This window comes from Hippoglossus stenolepis, chromosome 9, assembly GCF_022539355.2.
Source record: "Hippoglossus stenolepis isolate QCI-W04-F060 chromosome 9, HSTE1.2, whole genome shotgun sequence".
Lineage (NCBI taxonomy): Eukaryota > Metazoa > Chordata > Actinopteri > Pleuronectiformes > Pleuronectidae > Hippoglossus > Hippoglossus stenolepis.
Window position 1 is genome coordinate 24,776,043 of NC_061491.1, and position 26,580 is coordinate 24,802,622.

The 26,580-nt window shown below is 42.3% G+C and overlaps 1 protein-coding gene across 2 annotated transcripts; it reads right to left on the reverse strand.

Moving 5' to 3' along the window:
• Nucleotides 1-2,635: 2,635 nt before the first annotated feature.
• LOC124852348 (calcium-binding protein 7) lies at nt 2,636-25,070 on the reverse strand. 2 transcript variants are annotated; one of them, XM_047341087.1, is made up of 5 exons: nt 24,255-25,070; nt 8,475-8,618; nt 8,228-8,340; nt 6,817-6,967; nt 2,636-4,565 (listed from the first exon to the last, which is right to left on the reverse strand). In XM_047341087.1, the coding sequence occupies exons 1-5, from the start codon at nt 24,358-24,360 to the stop codon at nt 4,522-4,524; spliced, it is 558 nt and encodes a 185-aa protein (XP_047197043.1). In that variant the 5' UTR covers nt 24,361-25,070; the 3' UTR covers nt 2,636-4,521. The 2 variants fall into 2 exon arrangements, with proteins under 2 accessions (XP_047197043.1, XP_047197042.1); XM_047341086.1 differs by having other exon boundaries at nt 2,636-5,495.
• Between the last annotated feature and the right edge of the window lie 1,510 nt (nt 25,071-26,580).

The window sequence follows — 26,580 nt, forward strand, 5'->3', positions numbered from 1 at the left end:
TCGAACAATTACTTTGCAAACATTTGTGAGCACGTTCGCCGTGTGCACACAAACACACACTCTGCACCTGACTGGCGAACAATCAAGCAATTAGTAATTCAGCAATCAGTGATTTCCTGCTTGGTTACTTTCCTCCCATGTGAACATTTCTATCCCAATATGCTTTTTATGAATACAGAAAACGTATTTTGTTCTCTGATTCACTCCCGTACAAAAATGAATTTGATTACCACTGGTGTTTCAGCATATCGGCTTTGATCTGGTGCTTGTTTGAGTATGGCGGAGAGAAATCATGTTAAATTGCCCATTTTGTTTATGAAGCTCTGATGAGATCGACAAAACTTCCTTGAAGAGGGTTTTACGTTTTATCTCGGAGTATTTTTGGAACATGTTCTCATGTCCTTTCTTTCCGTCCTTTAGGCTCTCTGCCAACTAAGGGTCTTAAGTCACATTAGGGACCTTGTCAAACCTTTGCTTGTTCTCTTGAAGCAGCATCAAGATATATATTTTTCTTAATGAAAAGTCTTTAAGCTCCACCAAGGAGGAAGCTTGTCCCTGGATGTTCAAAGGCACCGTGGCGATCTGTAGAACGTCAGTGAAAAGCCGTTTACGGACTGATGCAATCGTTCTCTCTGTGAACCCTGCAGTTGAGTAATAACGTTGCAGTGAGTCACTGATCCCACTGAATCTGGGATAAATCTGGCTTCTCTCCTGAAAAAAAAAGAAACAAGACTCCACCGCCATGTAGAATCTGACAGGTGCCTCCTCCTCCTCTTCTTCTTCTTCCGCTATGATTCATGTTTTCATGTGCGACTTCATTTTCTGACCTCCATTGATCATCAGGTCAGCGTCACAGTTTGCCAGTCATTGGTGTCTGCTCAGTCATTTATTTTTCTTTTCTTTATTATATCTTCAAGGTTTTTACTCACACACACACACACACACACACAAATGATTGTCATGGCAGTTATTTCATTTCGGTGTTGACCTTGAGGCGTTCAGCAGCTGATTAATGTCGAGACAAAAGTAATGAAATACTTTTCCCATTTCCTCTCCCTCTGGGAATGACACAGCCGTTACTCATTCTGGCAACAGCCTGTTGACTTCAGTCAAGTTGGAAAGATGTGATGACACAAAAAACATCCACTCTCTTATTGTGACGTCTGTGCAATGGGTCAATACATGAAAATACAATTCTGCCTCAAGAAATATATACATTTTCAACATGTTTATTTACTTCTTTTTTTTCTGGGAATGAATCCTGTCAATTTATTTGAGGAAATCTGGCGTTTGCTCCATTTTCGTACATGTGTGTTTCAGGATTACGTAGATGCAGGTTCTGTCTTTAAGCTATTTTTACTCGAGGCCTCAGTAACATGCAACATGAATCATCACTGTTTTCTGATTCCAGGGCTTTGTTACAGAAGCTGTTTCTCTCAACAGTCTCAGTCCCTGTTCTAATTCTGTGGAAATTACTGAGAAACTCCAAAACAATGTTGTTGTTTTTCAACAATCAGTAGATCCTTTTTTTAATATGCCGTTTATTGTAGAAAATTTAAAGAAAATCAGGCTAACATATGACTCTATGTTTAAATGGGTGTAGTTTTTTTCATTGGTTTTACAGAATAGTATCATGGAAACACATAATCCTAAAAACATGTAGATCAATTCGTAGAGATGTTCATTAATGATAATAAACACAACATTGTATAGTTGGGCCGGTTGTGGCTCAGGAACTAGAGTCGACCCAACCAGTAGGTCGATGGTTTGATCCTTCAGCCCTTCCAGTCGAATCTAGATACTAGATATATCTAGAAATCTGTACATGTTGGTTGAAATGCAGTTCATTTAAAAAAAAAAAATACATTTTGGATCTTACTAAAAAAGATGAAGTAAGCCATGTCCTATAAAACAAACAGGGACCAAAAACTCTCTTAACTATTTCATCAAAGCAAAGTTGGGTTTGCATCATTCAGAGTTTGTTGTTTGGCTCAAACTCGATTCTGGGCCACAGACCCTCTATCTCCTGGCGAATAAGGACACTACGAATCTCCTCTCACCACCCACTTGCTTTTTTCAGCAGCTCACATGTAGCTGTGAGCAAGCGACAAGTGCTTCATCACGACATTTATTTCCAAAAATGTGAGTACAAAATAAAACACATGCAATGTTATAACAGCAGTGTTTGTGTGTCGGATGCAGCAGTGCGTCATTGGCCCATTCCTTAAGGGAATGGGAGCCTGTAATGGAAGTTTGAGCTTCTGTTAGTTACTGCACAAGTTTTAAGATAATTACATTTGCTGTACATGTAAACCAGCAGACATCCGCACGCTGTTGTTGGATGATCTGACCATCACAGGTGGACATGAGATATAAGAGGTGATTTTGTTGGGATAAATGTGACAGATCACAGGGCTCAAAATACTCTGCTAAGCCAAAAGGCATCTCAAACTGGAATAAAGCAATCAATGGATTCAGCCAAGCTGGGAAAATCCATTCTGTTCCATGGATTTCAATCTGAAATGTCAAGATGTCAATCAATACCGTGAAACTGATCCCCAGCATTTCATAGAGTCGTCCCCAGCCCCGTGATTGGGGATTTGACAATCGAAAATTATGCAGACACGCAACACGGTTGGCGTATGATTTTTATTCATGTGAAATACCATTCCACACACATAGAAGAACATCGGGTGGAGTCAATGAACAGATATCACGTGGTCAATAAACATTTTTGCAAGATCCAAAGACGAGTATCAAAGTACAGTTCAATGGAAATATAACATTCAGTAGACTATCAACAAGTTCATACTGGTATTTTCACCTGTAAAAAGAAAATGAATATTGGTTTGTATATTTTGCTCTGATGACAAACAATAAACCCATGACACATGTATGTTTATGTCTATGCACAAGTGTCTCAAAGAATAAGGCAACAAATCAAATTATGAATCTTTTATTCCGCATGAGAATGTTCCCTCAGTAATGCTCTGATAGAAAACTAATGAGACATTATCATTTGTCAGTAAATATTCTATACCGTCGCGCTCCTTTCACAAAAATATACATCTATGGTAAAGTAATTTTATGCCTAACTATATCTAAACATGGATGAATAATCATGGCGGTGAGTTGTTGTTGTGCGCTGAGGCACATCTTAAAGTGCAAAATGGAAACAAAGGTATTAGTTAATAAATAGAGCTTTCTTTTCTTTTCTTTTTTTAATCGGAGTGTTTTCCCCACAGACTCAACACTTTTGACAAATTGCCCGAGTGCATCACATAATCATTATCCGGCCTGGCTCTGGGCGAAAGGGTAAAGTCTAATTCACGTTGCGGCTCTTGTGCGAGATCCAAGTTTGAGGAGCTGCCAGTAGCCATCCTAAAGGGGGATATTTATGAGATGTGAGTTATTCAGCTCTCTGTATTTCACTGTCTTATTTTTGAAGGCGTTGTGAAGGGCTTTTTTTCTTTTGACTTTTCAAACACAATGCTGCCCTGTCAAAAATTCAAATTTGGCTTTGAGACATCCCCCCCCCACCACCCCCCTCCCTACCTTTCAGGTTAGTTTGAATCCTTTCTCGAGCGTCTCCTAAAATAGTGAGCATAGGTAACTGTGGGATTTCAGATATTTTAATCCTTCAAATGTTTTTTTTATTGTCTCTTATTACTAAGCTTGCTCTTGTTCAGCGGCCCAGTTGTGTTGATTCCCCAAAGCTTTGGTTGAAGTCGCTTCAAATGCACAAAACACATCAATTGTGACAGACCTGACCCAGATGCATGCACAACAATCTAAACTACATCCAAACAAATCTTTTAATGTGGTGCTTCACAGATATTAATGTTTTATTGCAACAGTTTACACGATTTGGCCCCAGTCTTACTTCAATGCAACGGGCAGCTTCTAACACACAGGTTGTCCACTCATCTGTGATCTTCACTGTTTGAACATCAAAGCCAGTGTCTGTTGTATTGCCAAAAACTCCAATTCGAAAAGTGCTATAAAATCTTTTTTGACCTCAACAGTTTGTAGGTCCGTCGGTACTGATGTTTTTGAAGAATCCTGTGATGACTATTTTACATACAGTTATTGCTCTATAGCAACACTTCCAGACGAAAAAGACACAAAAGAACAAAACACAGTCCTGCAGATTTACACCCCCAAACCTAGCTAGATCAGTTTGATGCATATTCTTTAAATGGTCGAGTGGCGAACATCTTGAAGGAGTTTGCTCTTCGGTTGCTGTAAGAGATGATCATCAGGTGCCCCGTGTGAGGCACAACGTCCATGGAGTAGCGATCCGGGAAATAGTTTTCACGAGCATGTACTAAAGCAGCCCTTCTTTTTCATGCAGTAGTATAATTTACTGTTGTTGTGATTGCTGATACCCTGCACCACAAACAATTGCTCACAGTTGTCATAAAGTATTGAGAACAGCTCTGTTACACAGTCATAATGAGTAATACATTGATAAGAACTTTTACAAATGTGTCAAGACGACTGTTTTTAAATCCATGCACTTCATGCATAGATGATGGTCACCCTCCGAGGCCTGCAAAGCCCCCCTGTGGAGACAGAGTTGAGTGTTTACTGCATGTCCAGCCACTTTCCAACCAGTTACCTTCGCATTCAGACCCAAACACCTTCCTCCTGAGAGGTGTTGACCCGCTTCGCCCTGCTCAGCCTGAAGCCCTGCAGCATGTGAATGAATGACACCATCCACACAGTCATGGGCACCTCCTCTGGAAACCTACACCTGCCTGTTTCTTACCACACTGTTGTTATTCCCTAGAGGTTATTTTTTATTTTGAACAATGTTGCACCACATGCACTGCCCCCACACATCGCTGTGCACACCAAACCTTACAAAAATCACTTTCCAGCCTCTGGAATACATTTTCTTCCATGTTCCCCACAATATTTCACAGATTTCTTTCTACTCTTTTATAATTAACCGTATGGTACACTGAAAAATACAAAACTGGACAGTCACTACACTTCTCTCTATAGCTGCCACCATAGTGAATGCAACACTGCTCAAATGCACATAGCTAATGAATACTAAATGCTGTATTACGAAGAGTGATATGTATTGTCAGCTGTAACACACGCCTCTGTCTCTTTATATGTGAGGTCCTGTTGTCCTTGGTATTCCATGAGCTGTTAGCTTGTCTCTGTCACCAAAGACAGATTCCTGCACATGTGGTGTCCTTGGTGCCTCCAGCAGTCATATGTTAGCCTGTTTTACAGCTGGGTGATTGTCCGTAGAATTCTTTTATTTTTTATTTTTCTAGCTTTATCTCTCAGTCATTTATCTGTAAGCCAGCCTTTAGGTGGTGGTCAAGGCTGAAAACGCCACAGCTCCTATTTCATGCCGCTCCGCAGCACCTGATTGGCTGCGATGAGCATGACGCTGATGATGAAAGCGATGGCGAAGGCGCATATCAGGCTCTTGCGCACACAAGTTTGCTTCACTTGCTGCGTCGGGCTGGAACCTGCACAGAGAAACGTTACAAAAAATGTGATGTGAGGGAAAGTGAGAAGGCGAATAATACCTGAAGGTCCATTGAATCAGGAGTTATTTAACGCTTTAAAGATTTCTGATAGTAATTTCCGAATGAAAGAGCTCATCACAGAACCTTACAATTACATGAACACAATTATACGGGATGAACACAGCCAAGAAATCGTTGTTTTCACACCTGTAACTGCATCTAGATTGAAATGTTGATTGGAGTTTTGGAACAACACACAAATGGACTGGCTCCTGACTGGCATATTAAACGACGCTCATCAAACCAGCAGCCCCCTGAGAAAAGGTGCAGCGTACCTGCAGCGTCATCCGAGGAAAGAGCCAAGGCAGTCGGACCGGAGCAAAGTGTATTATTGATTTTCTAGCTGCTTAAAATTAATTCTGCTTTTTGATTTATCTGTCTTTCCTCCAGAGGTAATTGCTGTTCTCAGAGAAAAACACCTCACAAAAGAGTTTCTTGGTGAAAACCACAGATTAGGTTTGTAAAGGCTCCAGCAGTCGTTGAATTTACACTTAAGAAAAATGACCATTTGAACCACGTAAAAGCAAAGAATCCTCAATTGCATCCCTCGGTAAATTCCCCATTAAAGGACGATTACAGCTGTTTTCTAATGAAGATGTATAATTTACTTTATTATAGTGCGGACACTTTTCCACTTCTGCTTCAGTTAGGGATTTCCTGCATTTCAATGGCTCCATGTATCTATCGTGTGCGGGCGGCGCTTGCACTATAGCGCAGTAATTTATAATATCATATATGGAGGCTTTCTGCTTCAGTAAGTTCACAGAGATCAAAGCCATGCAGATCATTTGATTCATTGAAAAATATAAAAATTTAGTTGTGGTGCCCAGAGCCAAGATAAAACTTTATTTGATTAATGCCAGATGCACATCCCTCTCTCTGTCTCCCTTGTTTCCTGTCTATCTTTGCTGTCACAATCAAAAGCAATCAGGGATTTTTGATTTGACAAACGATAAGCAGGGGGAAATGTCCAGTGTTTGTGTGCGATTTAGAAATGCGATTTAAAAATGGATGTGGCCCAAATTTCCCCCTAACAAAGGGGCCTTTAGTGGCAAATATGGCAAACAAGTGGCCCATGTGGTAAATGGTGACTGTGGCTCAAATAGCACTGGCCTGGATCTGGGAAACAGGAGCAGACTACCCAAGTGCCATAATTCCACGTGCTATGTGGGCCAGATTACAGTGTGTAATCTGGGCCGAACCAATTCTTTCAAACCACAACATTAACAGCATAGGTCTGTTATTAAAGGTTCTTCCTTACTGTCTATATCCACCTGGCACTGCCCAGGGTTCTCTATGTGGTTCTCCTCGGTCATGATGATGTTCTCGATGTCTTTCATAGAGAGGTGGTCGCAGAAGGTGTCGTACAGAAGCCTCTTCAGCTCCTCTACCGTCAGCTTCTGCATGTCACACTGGAGATACACACACACATACATGTAATCGGCAGCATGTTGGAAAACTTCATTAAGATATTGCTAATTTGTTTTCTCGCCCACATTTAAAAGTGCTAATAATGAACTACCTCTAATATAATAGCGAAACAGAAGGACGTGTGACATCTGAACAAAATGTGACGGAATTATTTACTAAAATGTAGATTTAAAAGAATTATAGCTAAAATGTAACTTAAGGTTAAAACTAAAACCTATATTTACCATATTATGAAAAATACTCGTGCATTATACAGTGGTGGAACCAAACTATCAGTACTACACTATAAAAACACGACAGTAGCCTTCAGTACGCATGGAGGCTACTGTCTTTGTCGTACTATTATACTGAATGTAATTGGATCATACTGCACATACCTTTTAGTAGTAGTGCCTAAAATAAATCAAATACCTGGTATACAGTAACAAAAAACTATATTTTTTGGAGTAAATGTCCCTGGTTGTATTCCAGCACTGGTATTATGTAAAATTGGAGTCAAATAAAATAAACGTGAATGACTAAGACCGAAAAAACCTAATCCTGGATCGGTGCCTGCTGGTAAAGACTGTTACTCAGAGAGCCGGAGCTGCAGTTCAGCAGAGTGACCGGAGGCTGGGAGTGATCAATCCAGCAGCACATGCTTGATACTACAACTCAGTTATATAATGTTATGTGAAGCTATGCAGCTTCTTCAACGATCCCTCGGGTTTCTTGGCTTTCCCAGCAGGAGGCTCGGGCTGCAGATCTTTTTTTTCCATTCTTTTCCTGCTTCTGACTGACGGCACCGAGAAATCCCATAAATCCCCCCTCGCTTTAACAATCAATTTGGAGCCGGTTTTCTCACAGCTTCTCCAGCTCTGTTATCACGTAACTGCAACAAGGCGGATCTGACACGAGCTCCGTCCCCTTCATTTCCATCCCGGTGTCAAAGCGAGTTGTTGATTCTATCAAGTATGATCTAATAAGGTGTCTGCAAATAAATCCTGGCTGTTTTACATAAAAACTGATGGTGGAGCCACACACAAAGACGTAGAAGTCCGAGTCTCGATGAAGGATACATTTCCTGAGGGAATCCGAACCTCTCCCTTTAAAGACAGTGAATGTAATAATTAATTTTGGTTTTCCTTTAAAGTCGTACAGTGGCAGAGGCTCTGTACTTGGGGGGGTTTTGCTACAGCCTGCGACTCTGCTGTCTGTCTTCTCTCTAATTGGCAGGAAATGAGTGACTGAATAATGAGCACCTTCCAAAAGACGGAGTCAAAGTCGCTGCCGTGGAACTTATCCGGCAACCCAGCTGCCGTCAGCTTCGGGCCCAGGAGAGTGACAAACTCCTCAAAGTCCACCTGGCCGTCGCCTGTAGAAAGGAGGAACAGTTGGTGTTTGTCGTTCACTGCTTTCACGACATACTACACTACACTACACAAATAGAGTCAAGTTTCTATACTATACTGTGATTTGAGATGATATCAATCTGTGGATGTGCCTCACCGTCCATGTCCAGTCTCTGGATGATGACCTCCAGCTCCACCTCGTTTGGCATGTAGCCGAGGGAGCGCATGGCCATCCCCAGCTCCTGCTTTGAGATGAATCCGTTTCCATCACGGTCGAACACTTTGAAGGCCTCGCGGATCTCTGCAGAGGAAACACACAAAGAAACACACACACATGAGCTCAAGTCTTCCAGCAGAGCGGCATATGAGAGCAGGAAACGGTCAACGCACCAAAGACACATTTGCTATGCTGCATCAAGGCTTGAGTCATAGTTATATGTGGGTTGGCAGCTTAGAGAACAGAATCCACCAGTTCAATGAGAAAAAAATGATGTATAATAAATAAAGAGAGCTGATTCTCTCTGGCTACACCTGAAACTTAAATTTCATGGGGATTAATAAAACTTAAAGGCTTTAACTGGACTGAGGAGTTCGACCTTCAGTCAAACCTGTAGCATCAGAAAACTTGACTTTGTGTTATCGCCTTTTATGTTGATTTAAACAAAAATGCTCACAGGACTCTACTTCTCACATCAGTCCAGTGAGATAAGTCTCACATCTGAGCAAAATGTGACAAAGTTTAAACTAAAATGTAGATTCTAAAACATCCTAAACTGTTTTACTACCTCATGTATAATACTAATGCATTATACAGTGGTGGAAGACACATTGAGTCTAATAATTATCAATACCACACCATAAAAATAATCAATTACAAGTTATGATCTGACAAAATCATTCACAAACTTTAGACCAAGGCCTGACATTCAATCAAGATGCAAAAAAGATTCACACACTCATAAACACAGTTCCCTGAATGTGCCTGTTTTTTCTCATCAAGATCCAATAATTATTCCCTGGTGAAAACAATATTAAAGTGAAAAACTAGTTCCTGGATCCGCTTCCTGATCCGGACCCGAACTAAAATCTAATGGATTCTTCCCTGACCAATACTGAATCCAAATTCAGAAAACCTGGTGGAAGGAAGTGTCCTTCCACCAGGTTTTGTAGAAATCAGTTCAGTAGTTTTTACGTAATCCTTCTACAAATAAACCAACCAACAAACATACCAAGAGAAAGGTGAAAAAAAACATATCCTCCTTGGTGGAGGCAATAATCAGCTAGTTCAACCTGTAGTGATGTGTTGTATTTATGAGCTGACAAACCACATGTGTAAAACCATATTCTGCAAAGAAACTGCGTCTGTCAGTTTAACACTGAAATAAAAAATAGGGCAGAACTCTCTGCCTTTTTATATTTTACATTTTATGGGGATGAATCAAACCTATGAAGTCTTATTCACACAGCTGCCAAACTCTGAACAGCTTTAATGCCAAAAATAACCTGCAGAGGAAATGTTCCGAGTGCACATGACAGGAAAGTGTAGCTTTCTGCTGTTTCCTAGATTCCATCAGCCCAGTATATTCTAAGACAAATGATTGACAGTGAAAGCTGAACCCAATATGCACAAGAGGTGACGTAGTGAAAGTAAAATAATGAGTCAACTAGAGAAAACTGACACTGCAGCACAAAAACATCTGCAACAACGTGGTCAAGGTGTGGATTTGTGAAATATTTAGTGAACCTCAGAGTTCTGGATGTTTGTGTCAAGGCTCAGTGGCTCAAGTCAAACTGAAAATGTATTGATCATTGTGTGTGTGTGTGTGTGTGTTAGTATCTGGTAGAAGTGGATCAGCTGCTGCTCTGGTGGTAATTGTTGGTATTTGGTAATTAGTGTGTGAAACAAAACACAAGGTCATCTCTACTAATTCATAATTTTAAGTCCAGAATCTTCCGTCTGCTTTCTGTTATGGAAACTTTACTTTTCTGACATGCAGTATATTGTGTTGTTGTGTATGAATTTAAGACACTTTAATATTTGTGAAGTTTCACGTGTTTATTTTAGTTTTTTATTGATCCTATAGCCAGGAAAAGCCCTTCATCTTTCTTTACAATATTTCTATTGGTTCTGGTTCACATTTTTTATTTGGTTTAAACGGAAATCTCCAAGTCTATTAAATTCTGTCTGTGATTTGTTCTCCCACTACAGTCAGTTTCCACCTGTAGTTGAGCAGGTATTGAATTTTAATTGCTGGTTGATCTGCATGTTACGTTTTCAGTCTATGCTTTGGTCTCATTTCCTTTTCCTGAACCCAGGTTGCATCAGAAAAGGCATCTGGCACAAAAACCTGAGCCACATCAAGATGATGATCTATTGCTGTGGCGACAAGTTTAACAACAACAGAAGACAAACTCGAGAGCCACCGTTCCCAAATAGACAAAACACCATGTTCTATATGAACCCAAAGCTCATCAACAACATGTCACAGTCCTAAACCACACTATTAGAAACACACTTTAACAGTGAGGCTGTGAAGGAAACAGTCAGGCAGGTAATTCCTCAACGCTGCTGCATATTCCGCCCTCATTCTCTGCTTGTTTACTCTTCACGAGGGACCGAATCCCCTCATTTACATGCAGGGGCATCCACCAACCACTCACCTACAATTCTGGAATTGTCACATCCTCGTGTCACACGCCTGATTAGCACACAAACGAGCAGAGCAGCAGGAGAATCTTAAGATGAGGATGATGCAGAGTGTGAATTCTCTGTAAATCATGTCTGTAAATCTCATTTAGACGTTTGCAGGATGTATGGAGAGGAAAACATCAGAGAAGCGAAAAGATACGATTACAGGAGTTTTCAATGAAGAATGAAAACAAAATAAAATGTGATCAGTGATGCAAAATAATGCAAAACATGTCTCTTGACTGAAAATGTTAAAAAAAAAGTTAACATTTCACACAACGGTTTGTAAAGTACTTAAGTGTGTTATTGAACAAACTTTATCGATAACCCCCCAAAAGCTCAGAGTCTTGTAAATGGGAAATGCTGTTGATTTATAGACGTGTCAGAACAAAAACAAACGTCCCCAGTCAGGGTGACAATATGTGACAAATATCTGAGTTGGAAAACAAAACGTGGAATATCAACGATGGCAGGAAACTGTGTGTGTGTGTCAGTCTGGGTTAAACATCCTACAGCAAGGCTTCGGGAAATGTGTTGTCGTAATCAAGTAAACCGAACAGAAACCGTGCCACAGGGACAGAGGTACTTGGCAGTCATGTATTACAGCGGATTACATCTGGCCGTGCAAGTCACTAAACCCAGCCGAGCGGCCGTCGCAGCAGCGGCAGCAGCAGCAGCAGCAGCTACTTTTCACGTGGCTTTTCCCTGCAAAATGTCTGACTGCAGGTTTGGGTTTGAATCGCCGAGGCCCCCTGGAGCCCTGTGCTGTTCTCCTTCCCTGATCTCATTGTTTAGAGAATTACAATACCTCCGTCTCCACCTGAGGTCCCCTGCTCCATCTGTTTACTTTAGGTAGAGGGGGGGGGGCTTTCCACTAGACACTTGAACATGTTGCCACGTCGCAGGAGGCAAACACACTCTCAAATAAGGTGCCAAAACAGTTTCTCCCCCTGAAAGCTTTATTTGTTGTATCAAAGGTCAAGGTGAGCGAAACAGCCCGACTCCTGAGTGGTGCACCGTGTATCTGATGTAGAAATAGAAATGTGAGCAATTTGTCGTGGGAGGATTTTTATACCCTATCATGAACCATTTATAGAATACAAAGGCCTCAGTCCTGAAATAAGATAATTTGCTTATCAACTCCAGTGAGATATGAAACTGTAAAGCTGGGATCTATAAATGTTTTATTGAAAGTGCTTGGCTCTGCTTGGAATCAGGACAGAGCTACTGGAATGAATACATGTCTACGGTAAAACAGACCAAGTAACAGAGGTTGACTAATCATCCCAAAAGAATTCATTTCTCTTTCTGAGATAGATCAACTCTCAAAGAGAAAGCCCTCTATCTTAATTACCCCCTGGAGAGACGACGATAATCTTCCATTTCCACTGTGTGAGCAAATTAACACATATGACCACATAGTAAAAAAAGAGGCGTAATTGGTTCAGAAGCTAAAATCACATTCATGTGATTTAAATCAAATCATAGAAGTAAAACAATGATCAGTGGCCCTTTTCTTTATGACTAATATTTCACACTGTTGGTGAATTCCTCATGTTGTATATAACATACAATGGTTTGACTTGACACAATATATTCTGGGATTTATCATCTCAGGAGCTGCAACTAAGAATTATTTTCATTCTACTCTAACAATAAAATATTGCAGTCACAACTTCCCCGCAGCCCAAGGTGACATTATCCGATCTTTAGTTTAGTCTGAGCCGCACTTCACAACCTGAGAATAATCAGTGAACAATAATAAACACAAATCCTGACATTTCAGAGGCCGAAACCCCAAAAGATGTTTGGCATTTTTCATTGACTAAAGATTTGAATGATTAATGGAGTATCACTGATTACTTGATTGTCACAATAGTGATATTTTTTTGTGCGAAAACAGTCAGCTTAGTTTAATTCCTTGTTAATATTCTACTGATTTATCTGAGCTGATCTTTACAACCTGACATCTTTACCAACTAAGTTGTGGTGTTAGTTAGGATGAGCCTATGCTCCCCACTCCCGTCGATGCGTGCAGTGGCGTGCAGCAGAAGGCACCGGCGTTGCTACAGCTGCTTGTGCACCTTGACACCTTCCACCTTTTTTAACTCGCCATGTGCGGCATGTCTAGCGCTCCTGGACAAAAAACCCTACTAGTGTTCACAAGCCGGCAGTGGTGCTGCTAGAAGAAACAAGTTGGAGCCAAAACTATTCCTCTTCTTCCTCTTTCTGGCTTTTTCCAGCAACGACGCCTATTGTTTTGGTGAAGACACCAAGTCGAGGTGTTGAGTTGACGTTACAGTAACCAATCCTTCCACCATAACCACAGCTTCAGGAGAAGTTAGGGGGAAGGATCTGTAATGAGGACTCTCCCCATGCAGACCAATGACTAAGAGAGCAACAGGTGAAGGACAGGCTCCCTAGGAAAGGAGAATGTTTCCTCTTTCACTCCCTCTCATCACCCTGAACGTCTGTTCTATGTAACTTTGGTGAGAAGGTTCGATCTCCTGTGAGAAGAACTGCCTGAGAGTCACAGCTTCAACTGTCAGAATCAGGTCCAACGAGTTGAAGAGTAAAGCTGAAGATCAGTTGAAAACCAGAGTTTATCTCCAATATTCAGCAGGAAACTTAAAATATGAAGAATTCAAAGCAGAGTTTGGTGGATTTGTTACAGCAGCAGCTCTTCTGGTTCAGGAAGCCGGGGATCATGGGTAATATCCACCGTTCAGTTGTGTTAAAGTTCATTGAGTGCAGTCAAAACATTAATAGAATTAGTTTTTTTCTTTTCATGAAAATTCAATATCGCTCGGACATGGAGCCAAACAGGATTAATCACCACATGTGGCTGCAGAGGGCGCTGTTGCTCAGTAAAAATGACATGGTGTTGCTTTAAGGCAGACCACTATCACCTTGGCCTGTTGAAGTTTAATGATGCTGTGGTCTTGGAAGAAAACTAATCTGTGAACATTTTACTGACACATTCAGAGTCAACATAATTGTAACTTTCCCATTAATGTAAATTAATTAAATTAAATTTCTTGATAAAACAAAAAATGATCCAGTAGCAATTATTTTCCTTCAAAACATCTTTACTGTTGCATGTTAGTGCTAGTTATTTAAACATGATTTCTGAAAGACTGTGTTTTCAAATAGATTGAGCTGAAAATAAATGACCTTCTAGTTGATTTAAAGCAGCGCCACCACTTTCAATTTCAATATCATTTTACTTTTACACCTTATTAATACACACATGAATTTTTTTTTTTAGATAGAGAAGTTGCTGTTGTTGCGTTGTACACTCGTTCTCCGGGACCTCAGCTCCTCACAGGAGGTGTGAATATTTTTGCTGAAAGTGGTATAACACTGGAATGTGCTATTTGCTTTGAAGTTAGCGAGGTGCTTGTTGGCCTTCAAAGATGCGACGCCACGCGCTCCCATGTGGTTCGCTCCGACAGAGGATGAAAAAGCCCAAGTTGGGATCGCGAGCTGCAAGAGACAAACATCTAACGCCGAACCCCCACAAGAGAAAGGTGCGGTGTACTCTCGCTGCATCGCTCTCTGCCGCACTGATATCAATGAGCTGCACTGGCTTAACGTCTGTGAAGACAACGGCAGGAATCACTTGGAAACGGATGTGATTCATGCAGACAAACACTTTGATATGTGACGGAGGTAAAAACATCAATGACGAGGAGCATGACATCCACCTTCTCTTTGCTATGAGTCTGCGGAAGATACAGCCCCCAAGTGAACACAGCTTTAATCTTTGTTTTATGCGAGAAGCAAAAGAAAACAGATTACATGGGAAATATTTCCGTGGATATTTGAGGCACGCTCGGAGCAAAGCTTTACCCCTTTTTCATGCTAAATTTAGCATCAGGCAAAGGTTTTTGCTAATTACACGCAGAACGGGCTAACTCTGGGGCTTTTTTTGCGATGGGGAAGTGTCCGTGAATATAATCCAGGCCCTGTTCTCTCAGCCAGAGATCCTCCTCGCCTCAGTGAGACCTGCATCTGCTTGGGGCTGCGTTGGATCGGTAATTGCAGCACTCCCACTCTTTATGTAAGACCTTATCAGTGTGAGGAACAACACAGCTCCGCTCTGCGTCTGTGTATGTGTGCGTGTGAATGTGTGTGAACCTTAGGCGACTATTTTTAAACAACCCTAGCAACATTAATCCATCTTTAGCTGGATTGGGCCAACTTGGGACCACAGAAGATTTAAATATTACCATAACGGGTTTCTAACAAGGCTCTGGGGTATTAATCGGGGTATATGGCAGAGTCTAAGGAGTCTGGGTCTTTAGGAAAAATCCCTCGTCTGGGTTTGGATAGAAACTCCCTCCCTGCTCTTTGAATCTCAGCGATTTAACCTCTCAAATTCAGCGGCGACAAAACCACAAGGAGGGACTGAAAAAGGTTGAGGTGCTTTATCCTCCTCACCAACGTCATCCCCTCCATTGGACCTTGAATGATTAAAGTCAGTGTAATTTCAGCCCTTTTCTCACCTTCTTTTGTTTTTCTATTCCTGCAGAAAAGGGGGATTTATCGATTCCGGCCTCAATATCTTTTCACTCCCTCTCGTATTTCCAAAGCCTCGAGTTTTCGTACCAAGCTGAGCTGGAGCCAATATCCACAAAGAGACAAAGCCGTGAGAAGAACCTCAAACAAAGGTCAGGGGAAAACGATCCGAAGCAGCCGCTGTGCAACAGCTCCCCCCCCCCCCACACACACACACTACGTCATCGCTTCGCCACGCACTCACTTACGGATGCAATTTTTCTGAGGCGGGATTTTGTTATTGTCTAATGTAGACTTTGAGGTATTGCTCATCAAAGGGAGGAAATATTACACGGGAGAGAAAAGCACTTCACCTTCCAGAACTCATCTCAGTTCATTTCACAGGTAATACACTCTGCTGGATCCACTCCTTCGTGGCAATCGATCATAATGGAAATAAATGACTTAACTTCATCCGACCCGACAGCCATAATCACAGCACTTCATGATATTCCTCGCTAATCCGCACCACATGTTTTCCAACAAAAACCCAATTTGGCCGGGTGGGCTGTCAGGGACCAGATTACAGCAGCTGATTAACTGGAGGTGTATGCAGCACTCTGTCTAATATGAGACTGTGACTGGTCACTGGGTTAAAGATTGTCTTAAAATATCAGCTTCTTTGCAGTTTCATGTAATAAAGTGATTTGAAGTAAAGAAATAAACGACTTGCTTCATTTTTAAGTTTGTGTTGAAGGATTAAATTGTGAATTTGGCTGTTGAATTTTGGCAGCGAGACGAAGATTAATAACACACATCATTAATTTGTGCAGAGTAAATTACCTGGAGAGCCCGACTGTGAAAAACTGAAATGTTAAAGTGTCAAATCGCCCTGAAATGACACATGACCAATCAGCCCAGCATGTCAGACTTTACACAGAGGTTTTTTGTATGTATTAAACATAGACTGTACATAAAGATGGACGACATGACAGCTCCCCAAAAAGTTGAGCCAGGATTTGCTGTTTTCCTCTTTCCAGTATTGATGCTATAAGCGAACAACCTGCCGACTAAATCCCCCAAGAACTCCACATTTTTAATCCCTTCCCGAGGCAGTTTCACTTCACTGATCCAACCTGTGGCTCGCCAGCTGCGGTGCCGGGTCACTCCACCCTCTGAGAAATGGCTCGTTTCATGCTCACATCTTTATCACCATCTATGTCAAGTAAGAGCTTTTTTTTTCATATGCCGCTCGTCTCATCCAGGCCGGGTAATACAAGCCAGAGAGCCATTTGCAGATCCATCCCTGCCCGTGCCTGTCTGTCTGGCAGATTGTGCGCGGTGACTCTCCATCATTTACGTGACGGGAAGCGACGGCGAGACGCACAAAGCGAGATTCATCATTCTCGGCCCTGATTGCGTACAGCGGGGACCGAAAGTCTGAGACCCGCTTTCCCATTAAGGAGAAGGATGCGAGCAGGATGCTTTTCGTGGGATTCAAGTTAATCTTCCTGTCCTGTATTTACTTTCTCACCCAGGTTTGTGTTGTGTTATTTTGCTACAGATCCACCACCTTCCCTTTCCCCTCGCACTGTACCTCACCTTCCTGTGATGGAGTGTGTTATCAGGTAGATTCTCACAAATCAAACATCACCAACGTCAAATTCTGACAACGGACTCTAAACATGACACAGGCTTTTAACTTTGGAGCAATTTAACAATTAGAGCAGTCGGCGCTGTTGATGCCGCCACGTCTTTTCTTCTTTGTTGATCACCATCAAAAGCCGTCTGGGTTCTAAACGGATGTTTCCCACACTTGTAACGATGTCAAAAGGATTTAAAAGAAGACAGGAAGTGGAGATTTGTGATGTGTTGGCATGCAGTGGGGGAAAAAAACAGCTTCTAGCTCGATTGTCTTTTTCAGAGAGAGAATCCTTAGTTGTTTTATTTCTGTCAACACGCTTCGAGGGCTCTTATCTTTGAAAGGCGAAACAAACAGTTTGTTCAGGGGATTTATTTGGGGGTAAATCAAGGTGTTTCTTTCAATAGGAAACCATAATTGGTCTAATTTCCTGGGAGAGAGCCTTCCTCTCAATAGCTGAAGTGAGCAGGGGAGATAAATATGTGTTTTGGTAAATGCATCGAGATCATTTGCACGTGTCATACTCCTGAAAATGAGCCAGCACATCCGCTGCCATCATGATTGGTCACTTTTTGTTATGTGTTGTTGTCCAAATCTTCCCTGAGCAGCTTACGTTTTTTAAAAATGGTCTCAGTTGACCCCTTGGAAGTACGCCCCCGCTACGCCCACGCATTCTGCACCAGCGATACGTTGTGTGCATAATTTCTGTCTTTGCCAGGCAGATGCCGATGTCTTTAAATATCTTCATTTGTATTCATGTAAGTATTTCCAAAGGAGTGGAAGTCAACCCTCCACCTCAGGGCAAAGAAATGAGTCAATGTTTCTCTGCCGCAGCTACAGTGGGAGTCGTGCAGAAACATCAAGATCGGCTCACAGGCGATTTATGCCATCAGGAACACAGGGATGTCAGTGGGGTTTTTGTGTTCTTATTTAATGCGCTGCTGTCAGTCAAATAAAAATCTGCAAAGACCCCAAAAACTGCTGAGGGAACAACTGACGAAAATGTCGGAAAAATAAGTCCCAGTAGCGTGTTCAACTTTTACTACTGAAAGCAAACTGCTCTGAAAGAAAACGACAAGTCTGAGCTTCTAATGAAAAGAGTGCGTGTTTGTGACTCAGGGAGACACACGAGAAAGAAAACAACCCAATTAGTGGGGTCCACAAGCAAATGGCAGCAACTTTCACAGTTTCATTCTCTGCAGTGAATATTTTACCAATTTGAGTTCACTTTACCGAAAAGACTTCACATCCAACTCAAACTCGTCTCTGCGACAAATCAAACTAAACTCTTATCGAGACGGAACAACCTCAGTTTAGGGAAAAGAATTTGTTAATGTAGACTTGAAGGCTGCGTTAAATGATCTAAGCACAGATACTCAGAGTTCCCTATGGTGAACTGGTTTCAGAATCTGCAGTGTTGTTAAAAAAATCGATTTATGATTGTGAATCTGGATCGCCCCCTGGTGGCTAGCTGCGGTAAAGGTCATAAACTCTGTCCCCTCCATGTTAGTAGATGGAACATATGGACCTAATCAAAAAGTCAAAGTACACGTCAAAAGGTCAGTTTCTGTCATTTTATGTAGTTCTTATTCCAATGTTTGTTCAAGTACTTATTGTAAGTACTGACTTTGGGTAAGTTGGGTTTTGACTCGTTATTTGATGCTATGAAAACGGGATGAATATAATGACTGACAGCTGAGACTGACTCGCGGTTTGTCGAGTGTGTGTATCGTCGGGACCTCGACTGCACGATCACTACTTCACGGACTCTGGCGTCACCAGTGCAAGATGGCAGCCCCCGTGTCCAGGATATTTTGGCTTCGTTTTTTGTAGAGTGGCAGAAAGTGGAGACGCTTCATCCGTCTTTATTTACAATCTAATCACCAACGTGGAAAACGTAACGACGAGGACTGATCAGCTCGTGTTTCCACTGTCGCTCTGTATCAATGAAAGAAGCTTCTAGGCCTCAGTGACTCTGTTCCCTTTATTCCAATTCCGCTTCCTGTTTTGTTACATCTCAGCTTCCTGTCTCTTGAGGGAGGGGGGGGTGACAGTCCAATCTGTGTTTGATCCCGAGACAAGGAAAGCCACGGAACAAATGCAGAGGGAACTTAGTCGTCTGCAGTGATTCTGATCAGTGCAGACAGTTGCTCTACGAGTGTAAAATCCTCCTCTGGAGATTCTGTCTTTGCTGCGGCACCTGTGGCAGTTTTGACTCTGGCTTCACTTTCATGTGTCTGTGGCAGCGATGAAGACGAGGCTTCCTGCACCGAACCAATCACATGGATGAAGTCGAGGTGGGAAAACACGTGTCGTTAAACATGCTTATGGATATATATTGTATAACTGTAATTTTAGTGACGCCTGTGAATGGTTTTTAGTTATAAAACTGTCCTGGCTGCCTTTCTCTCCCTTTAGATGTCTGCCAGTAAAAACAGCTTTAATTTGTGCTGTCAATTTACTTGCAAAAAGATTAAGTAGCATATTGACTGAGATTTCAACACAGTATTTACCACTGAGTTAATTGAGTCTTCTGCAGCTTTTGTAATAAATTTTCAGGTTTTTACACATAAAATTCAGCCGTTTGAAAACAGTCTCTTTTTATAGCAGCTTGCTCGTGTTTTTCAAATGGATTAATTTACCTTAATGTCAGTGTTTTCTGACTAGTTATGAATAAATTCTGTTTTCACACTTGGTTCTAAATGAATAAATGTGTTTTTTAGGTTTTTTAGGACAAATCTCAGGAGGAATAACCAATTCTACAATTGAATTAATCCCCTGAAGCTTTTATTTATCTACAAATTGACTGAAGGAAGCAATGGAAATGTGAATGATTCTATTTGTAAACATTTGTATCATTTATTGCCTCCATGATGGTGGGAGGAGGTTTTATGAACCAGGGAAGAAGCTCTTATTTTCTATTATACAAATTTTGGGGGGTTGGCATCTGGATCCAAGTAAAGATCTGGATCTATAGTGGATTTAAATGTGGGTTTCATTTGGGTGTTTTCTTCAGCTGCTGAAGTTGTGCACTGGTCACTAACTTGTCAGAAAGATGCAGACACTCTGCTCCAGTCCTGTGGTTTTGCTTGTGCCTACAGAAAACTGCTGGCGTCTGTTTACATGAGCCTCACTCAGGGACCTGTTACAAATACTTTAAGCTCAGCCCTGGGACTATTTTGAAGCTGCTTACAAATAGGACTGTTGTTGGGCAGTGTGGAAATGGGCTACCCACTTAATTCCACCTGGAGAGATATTGACACTGTGTGTGTGTGTGTGTTTTAGTGGTGGAGGAGGTCTAAACTATATTGAGCTCCTGTAATATGACCAACTGTTCTTCCCTCCCTCTTGTGTGGGAGGGGAAATGGAGAATATGGACTCCTATTCAATTTATGCTCACATCATCGTACATTAAGGTACTTGCTACCACCCCCCACCTACTACCACACATACACACACCTGCACACACACGTGCACACAAAGGCTTATCCAGCATCAGAAAAATAGGATTTTCTTCCAATTATAGCTTTGACAGCCTTGTGGTTCACAAAGTATGGTGCCATTGGTCCATTCCCTGAGGTGTCCACGCCAGTAATTGAAAACCACGTCCTTGGCTATGTGTGCCAATGGGGCTCCAGCTTCCTGTCCTCATACAAGCCCCCGCACACACACACACGTATACACTAATGTGCAATTTGGTTTTGTGACAAAGGCCTGTCTCCCTGGCAGCAGAGCTGATGCATGTGACACTCCAGACTTCCAGTTCTCATCCGTCTCTCAAGAGACGATGACAAGACGTGGAGTCTGTCGCTCGAGCTGCAGCGCGTCTCTCATCAACGTTTATGAAACGTCACAGCTTTTCAAATATGACTGACAGAACCTCCAGATTGCGTGAATGCGTATTATAATTTCCAGCTTATCGACCTTTGCAGCATCTGCAGGACTTAAAGTAACATTAATCCCTCTGTTTGCTGTAAATTCACCTCCTCGACCTTTGTGGTCGTACAGCAGCAACTCTTGCATATTTCAAAATAAGAATAATCATCACGAAATCGAGCAATCTTTGTTTCATCTTTTTTATTCTTCAGCCCTTATTTTGAAGCCTAAATTTGAAGTGGTATCTCTGTCTATTGCTGCATCACCAGATGAAGGTGAACCATGAAGGTATTGCCATTATATTATATCTTCTATATGTTTTATATATATATACTAGACTTCTTTCAGTATGTCATCCTGTTAAAGGGTTATAAAACTGTAATAGATCTATTAAGGAGTTCAGATGATATTGGTGTGTGAAAACTATGGCCGACACCAGCTGATGTCTCTAAAACAAACAAGAAATAACAGCGAACAAGTTTAAATTCACCTTTTTGGCATCTCTACTTCAATCTATTCTGTATCAAGCTTATAAAACAATGTTTAGTACAATGGACCAGGTGCTTTAAAGGCTCAGTGTGTAGGATTTAGTGACATCTAGTGGTGAAGGTGCTTATTGTAGTACCCCTCAAGTAAGTGTTTGTTTTGTCCATTCATGGCTACCGTAGAAACATGGTGGTGCAACATGGCGGCCTCCATAGAGGAAGAACCGCTCCCGTTATGAAAACACAACAATGTACACATTCAAGTCATAATACACAAATAAAACATTAGTATGATAATATTTGTTATATTACATGTTTGTCAACGATTCCCTTTAAACTGAATCTTACACATTTTACGTTTAAAGGATCTAGAAAGAAAATCAGAGCACAAATCCAAAATAAAAGTCCAATAAAATGGTAAATATGCCAAATGCAACATGTTGCTTGGAAGGAGAACGTCGCAGCTGTTCACTTGTTGCACTGCTCATCGTCTCTGAGCTGCTGAAAATACACAGAAGACAGCAGGTTTGTTTGCAGATGCGACAATGTGAGGTTTGAACGTCTGAATCTTGCCTTTAAAGTATTTATTCAGTCACTTTCGATGCTTTTCAACAGACCAATCAGCCCTGTCGTGTATTTGTGAGTCCAATCTCGTGCTTTCAGGCAGGAAAAGGTTGTGAATCTCTTGCTTGACAAGGACGACGACAGCAGCATTCGACCTCCTCTGTGACTCTGCCTTTCAAAGCTGCCTCTTTCGCAACCTGCGAGTCGTCCCTCACACGGGATCACTGCTCTGCTGCGGCTGAAAAGCCTCTGTCGCCGCTGTTAGCCGTGCATGACTGTGCTCCCCTGCTCCCCTGCTCTCCTGCTCTCCGCACAACACAACTTATCGCTTCTCCGGTCAAACTGACATTTATACGTGGAGCTGTAAAGCCCAGATGGCTCATGTTGAGAGCGACTGCAGCAAGAGAGTGCAAGTTGACTCGAGTAGTTAAAGTCAAAATTAAGTGTTGTCTGTTTATTGCACCCAAAGTGGACTGTGGATTTAAGTGGGAGGCTGAAGATTGAAACAGAGATTCCTCATGTCTCAACAACCTAAAGGCTTCCTCCGGCAATGAGTGACACCTCTGGTTCTTCCTGTGCAAAATAACGATGGGGTAGTGCAGAAATATTTGGTGCAAAAACATATTTCTGTCATGCAGTTTCTTTTTACACTGCAAATCATGTTGACAGGGAAGAGAACCGACTGATGCAAGGCCATGACAGAGGTATGGCATCATGCAAAGATCACTTTTGGCATTGTTGACACTTCTCTTTTATCGCAGGCTCAGTTCGTTGAGAGAAGAAAAAAGGGCAGAGCCGTATATAATGCAGGAGGCACATTGACACTCATTTGGCTTCTATTCTCGTCATTTCTGGATGTTTTTTTTTTAGCTGTGTGTGTTTTCTTTTCTTTGAACATCTTTTCAAAGGCAAAACCAATTCATGTTCAGCCCAAACCTCTTTGCATATGACACAAAGAAGCGCGTGTGGCTGTGTAATCTCAACTCGACTCCGGGTTCAGTTCATTCATTCCAGATTTCTCCCTGGGATTCTCTGCACCAGCACCCACTGACAGATCCCTCACAAGACCCAGCTTGTCTGCAATTTACACCTGTTGGTCGGAGCCTCATCGGGAAATGCAACACTTTTAAAGACACGTGTGCATCCGAGATAATCTCTCTGACTCTGACTCGGAAGAATTCAGATCTATCAGAACGCTGCAGATTAATAAGGACGGGAGATAAATACAAACAAATAATTCAGCAGGGACGCATCAGCCACTTTTCAGTGTCACCACACTGACAACATGACAACAATGCAAGAACCTAATGTCATCACGCACGCCGTGGGACTTGGAGCAATGTCCCAGGGGCTGCTGGGTGATAATGTGCATATGTCACAGGTTCACATTACAAAAGGGCTGCAGGCGTGAATATTCTCAGGATACTGGAAAAGGAAACAAACTGCTCAGAATAGTTGTCCTGTGTCATGGTTGTTGAGGAGGGGGTGATAGGCTACTTCATTTGGTATCAGCTGTGACTGCAGAGCTGTGGATGTGTATGATGCGGAGAGAAGAAAACATTTAACATGCATATTGTTTGAATAATTTAGCAGCTGTAGTTTTCACAGCTTCCCTTGAAAATATGTAGAAATAATATGGAATATCAAACTCTGTGAAATCCGACTTTCCATGATTCACATTTCCAACCAGGAGCTTCTACTTCTTCTCAGGCACAATGTTTCATCATCTCTGGGAGCAACACTTTATGGCAGAGAAGCTGCAGAGATGTTTTTTTCTTATCTTTCCCAACCAGCTCCAGAACTGAGAAGAGATGTGTGACCCTCTGACTCAGCTGCAAATCTATATCTCCAATCGATGAAACCCAATTAAACAAGTTATCTGATCTTTGAGTAACACAGGTAACAAAGTGGCTGATTATTTTTTGCAGATTCTGTCTCACATTGTAAGATGAGGAAAACATTAGGGGATGGAAAATCAATGAGGAACCACAAGCCAATTAAAAAAAAATCTCTGTGCGCTGTCCAAGGTGCTGAATGAGCTCCACCACAGCCACACACACAGAATGAGACAAAACAACCAGATCCTGTGTTGATCTGTGGCTGTGAACACACTCAGGTGAACACGAGCAGGTATCATCCTCCTCATCATCATCATCTTCATCATCATTATCATCATCTCACCTTCAACTTCGTCTTCGGGCAGGTTCACCGGCTGGCTGTACAGCATGTCCGGGATGGTGCAGATCCCCCGGTACATCAGCGTGGAGGTGACTGGATGCATCGGCATGGCTGCGACCTTTGGCTGCCACCTGCGCCCTCGACATGCAGAGGTGCCCACGGAGAGGATCCCAACTTCCCCCCACGATCACCGAGGGACCCGCAGCGCGTCAGTGGGTGATGGGGGCGAGCAGTGGATTCCGCAGCGTGTCCGCCGAAACCTCGCTTTGGGTTCAATGAATGAAAAAATAATAAAAATGCAGGCGGTGTCTTACCTCATTGCAGTTTCATTATTTGCGTGGAAAAGAAACAAATAACACTCAAGTCGCTGGAGAGAGAAACTACTTCGGAGCGAGACAATGCGCACACGCTCCACATCTGAGGCAGAGCGCAGGTGAGTTGAGTCTCAACTGAGAACCGATCGATCGATGGGGGGGGGATAAATTAGCAGGTGATCAATCAATCCACCGGGAGTTTGTGTTTCTAGTCAATTCGTGGGTCCACTTGTTGGACACGCGCTTCTCTCCGCCCGACGCACTCCGTCCTCCTCACGGTCCAGACGCCTTCATGTAATCCACAGGAACGACAACGGTGTGAATGAACCGAAAAATGTAAACGTGTGTCTCTCCGGTGCGCGCACAGGTGGCAGGTGAGCGCGCGTCCGGACCGCGTCGCGATCCAGTTGTTCCGTCCGTCCCAGTGTTTTGTGAAAGGAGGCTGCACCGTGCGCGCATCAGATATGTAGTCAGTCTCCTCTCGCCCCCCCACTGTCTCTCTCATATATATATCCACACACACTCACACACACACACACACCCTCCCCTCTGTGTGTGTGTCCCTCTCACCCTGAGCATTATGGTAAGTGTGATTGATGATCATGTGTATTGTATCTGAACCGTTGGTTTCCTGCCTCCCCACTGAAGTTATAAGACAATATTACAGCCATTTGCCTGAATGAGGATCCATAAGGTTGATGATCAGACACTTATTACGCGTCTTGCTGTAAAACTGCATGAACACTGATGGGACCGAATAGACTGAGGCTCCAGGACACGATAGCAGGAAGTATTTTATAGTTTGTGAAAGAGGAAAAACAAATAAGAGAAGAAAATGAGTTGAAATCTCTCCGGAGCTTTCTCTCTCTCTCCCTGTTTCATTATTTCCAGTTTAGCTGCAGGATTGGTGCAGAGTAAACCCAGTGACATTAACTGTTGTTTGGCTTCTCGGTTCCCCCTTTTCTAATCAGTTCCCTGATTGGATCCCACCTTTTGGCAGGAGCCTGCACATCAGGTGTTTCTCTCCTCCTTTCTTTCCTTTTTAAATCAATATACACATTCGACTTTTTAGGGCCCTGGGGTGAGATTTTGGTTTCAGAAGCCCCGAGTTTCTTCCATGATTTTTAAAATGCTCCTGCAGTTATTGGACCACAAACTGCAGTAATGACCTTGCTATATATTGGTGTATGACAGGTTTTGGGAGATGTTATATATTAATGCAAAGTGGTTATGGAAATGTTTAAAAGTCAATTTCGTGGCTCCACAGTCACCCTTGGATTGTATGTGATTGTTTAAAGTCTCACAGGATCTATTGGATATTAAATATGTAGAAAAGTATGAGGTGAAAGGAATGTGAATGGACTTATTTGGAATTTGGGAGGTTCGTGCAGCCTGAAAGTTCTTAATATCAATCACAGCGCAAAAAATAGGACATCAACACTAAGTGGAAAAAAACGTATTCAACCAAAATAGACCTAAATCATAAAAATGTCCTCTACTTGGATTTTCTTGTTAACCTATTCGCCACAGCCCGGCTCCGATTATAAATAATGTGTGAATGGTTTTATATCCCTCCTAGAAAAACTCCTCCAAACTTCCACCCTCATTGCTCACTGAGACGCAGCATTGACTGAGTCCGCACTTTGAAACGTCCACTGTGCTGGCTGGCATTTCCCAATGCTCGACGGACCGAAACTTCAGTCTGACAGTATCAGCAGTGTCCGGCAACCGCTGGCTGGACACAAAGGGCACCGCTAACTCTGTATCCTGGGGTAACGTGTGGTGCCTTGTTTTTATTTTTACAAAACCAGCCAAACCTAAAGCTCTCTCGACGGGAGGAAACTTTGAAGGTCAGACCTCTTTCCAAATCCAATAGGTTCAGTGTTTGGACTTCAGTGCATCACAGGGGCCCCTTTGTCCCTGAAAATGTTCAATGATTGTCCCCTGCTAGGTTACAGGCCTGAGGTCTGTCAGGTTGTTGTTATACACCTTCAGTGAGTGTGAGGAGGGCAGCT

Coding starts and splice junctions, on each gene's coding strand:
- LOC124852348 (XM_047341086.1), bottom strand. CDS start 24,360: ATGCCGATGCATCCAGTCACCTCCACGCTGATGTACCGGGGGATCTGC. Junction 8,341..8,474: donor CCAGAGACTGGACATGGACG/GTGAGGCACATC, acceptor TCCTTTCTACAG/GCGACGGCCAGGTGGACTTT. Junction 6,968..8,227: donor TTGACTCCGTCTTTTGGAAG/GTGCTCATTATT, acceptor GTGTATCTCCAG/TGTGACATGCAGAAGCTGAC.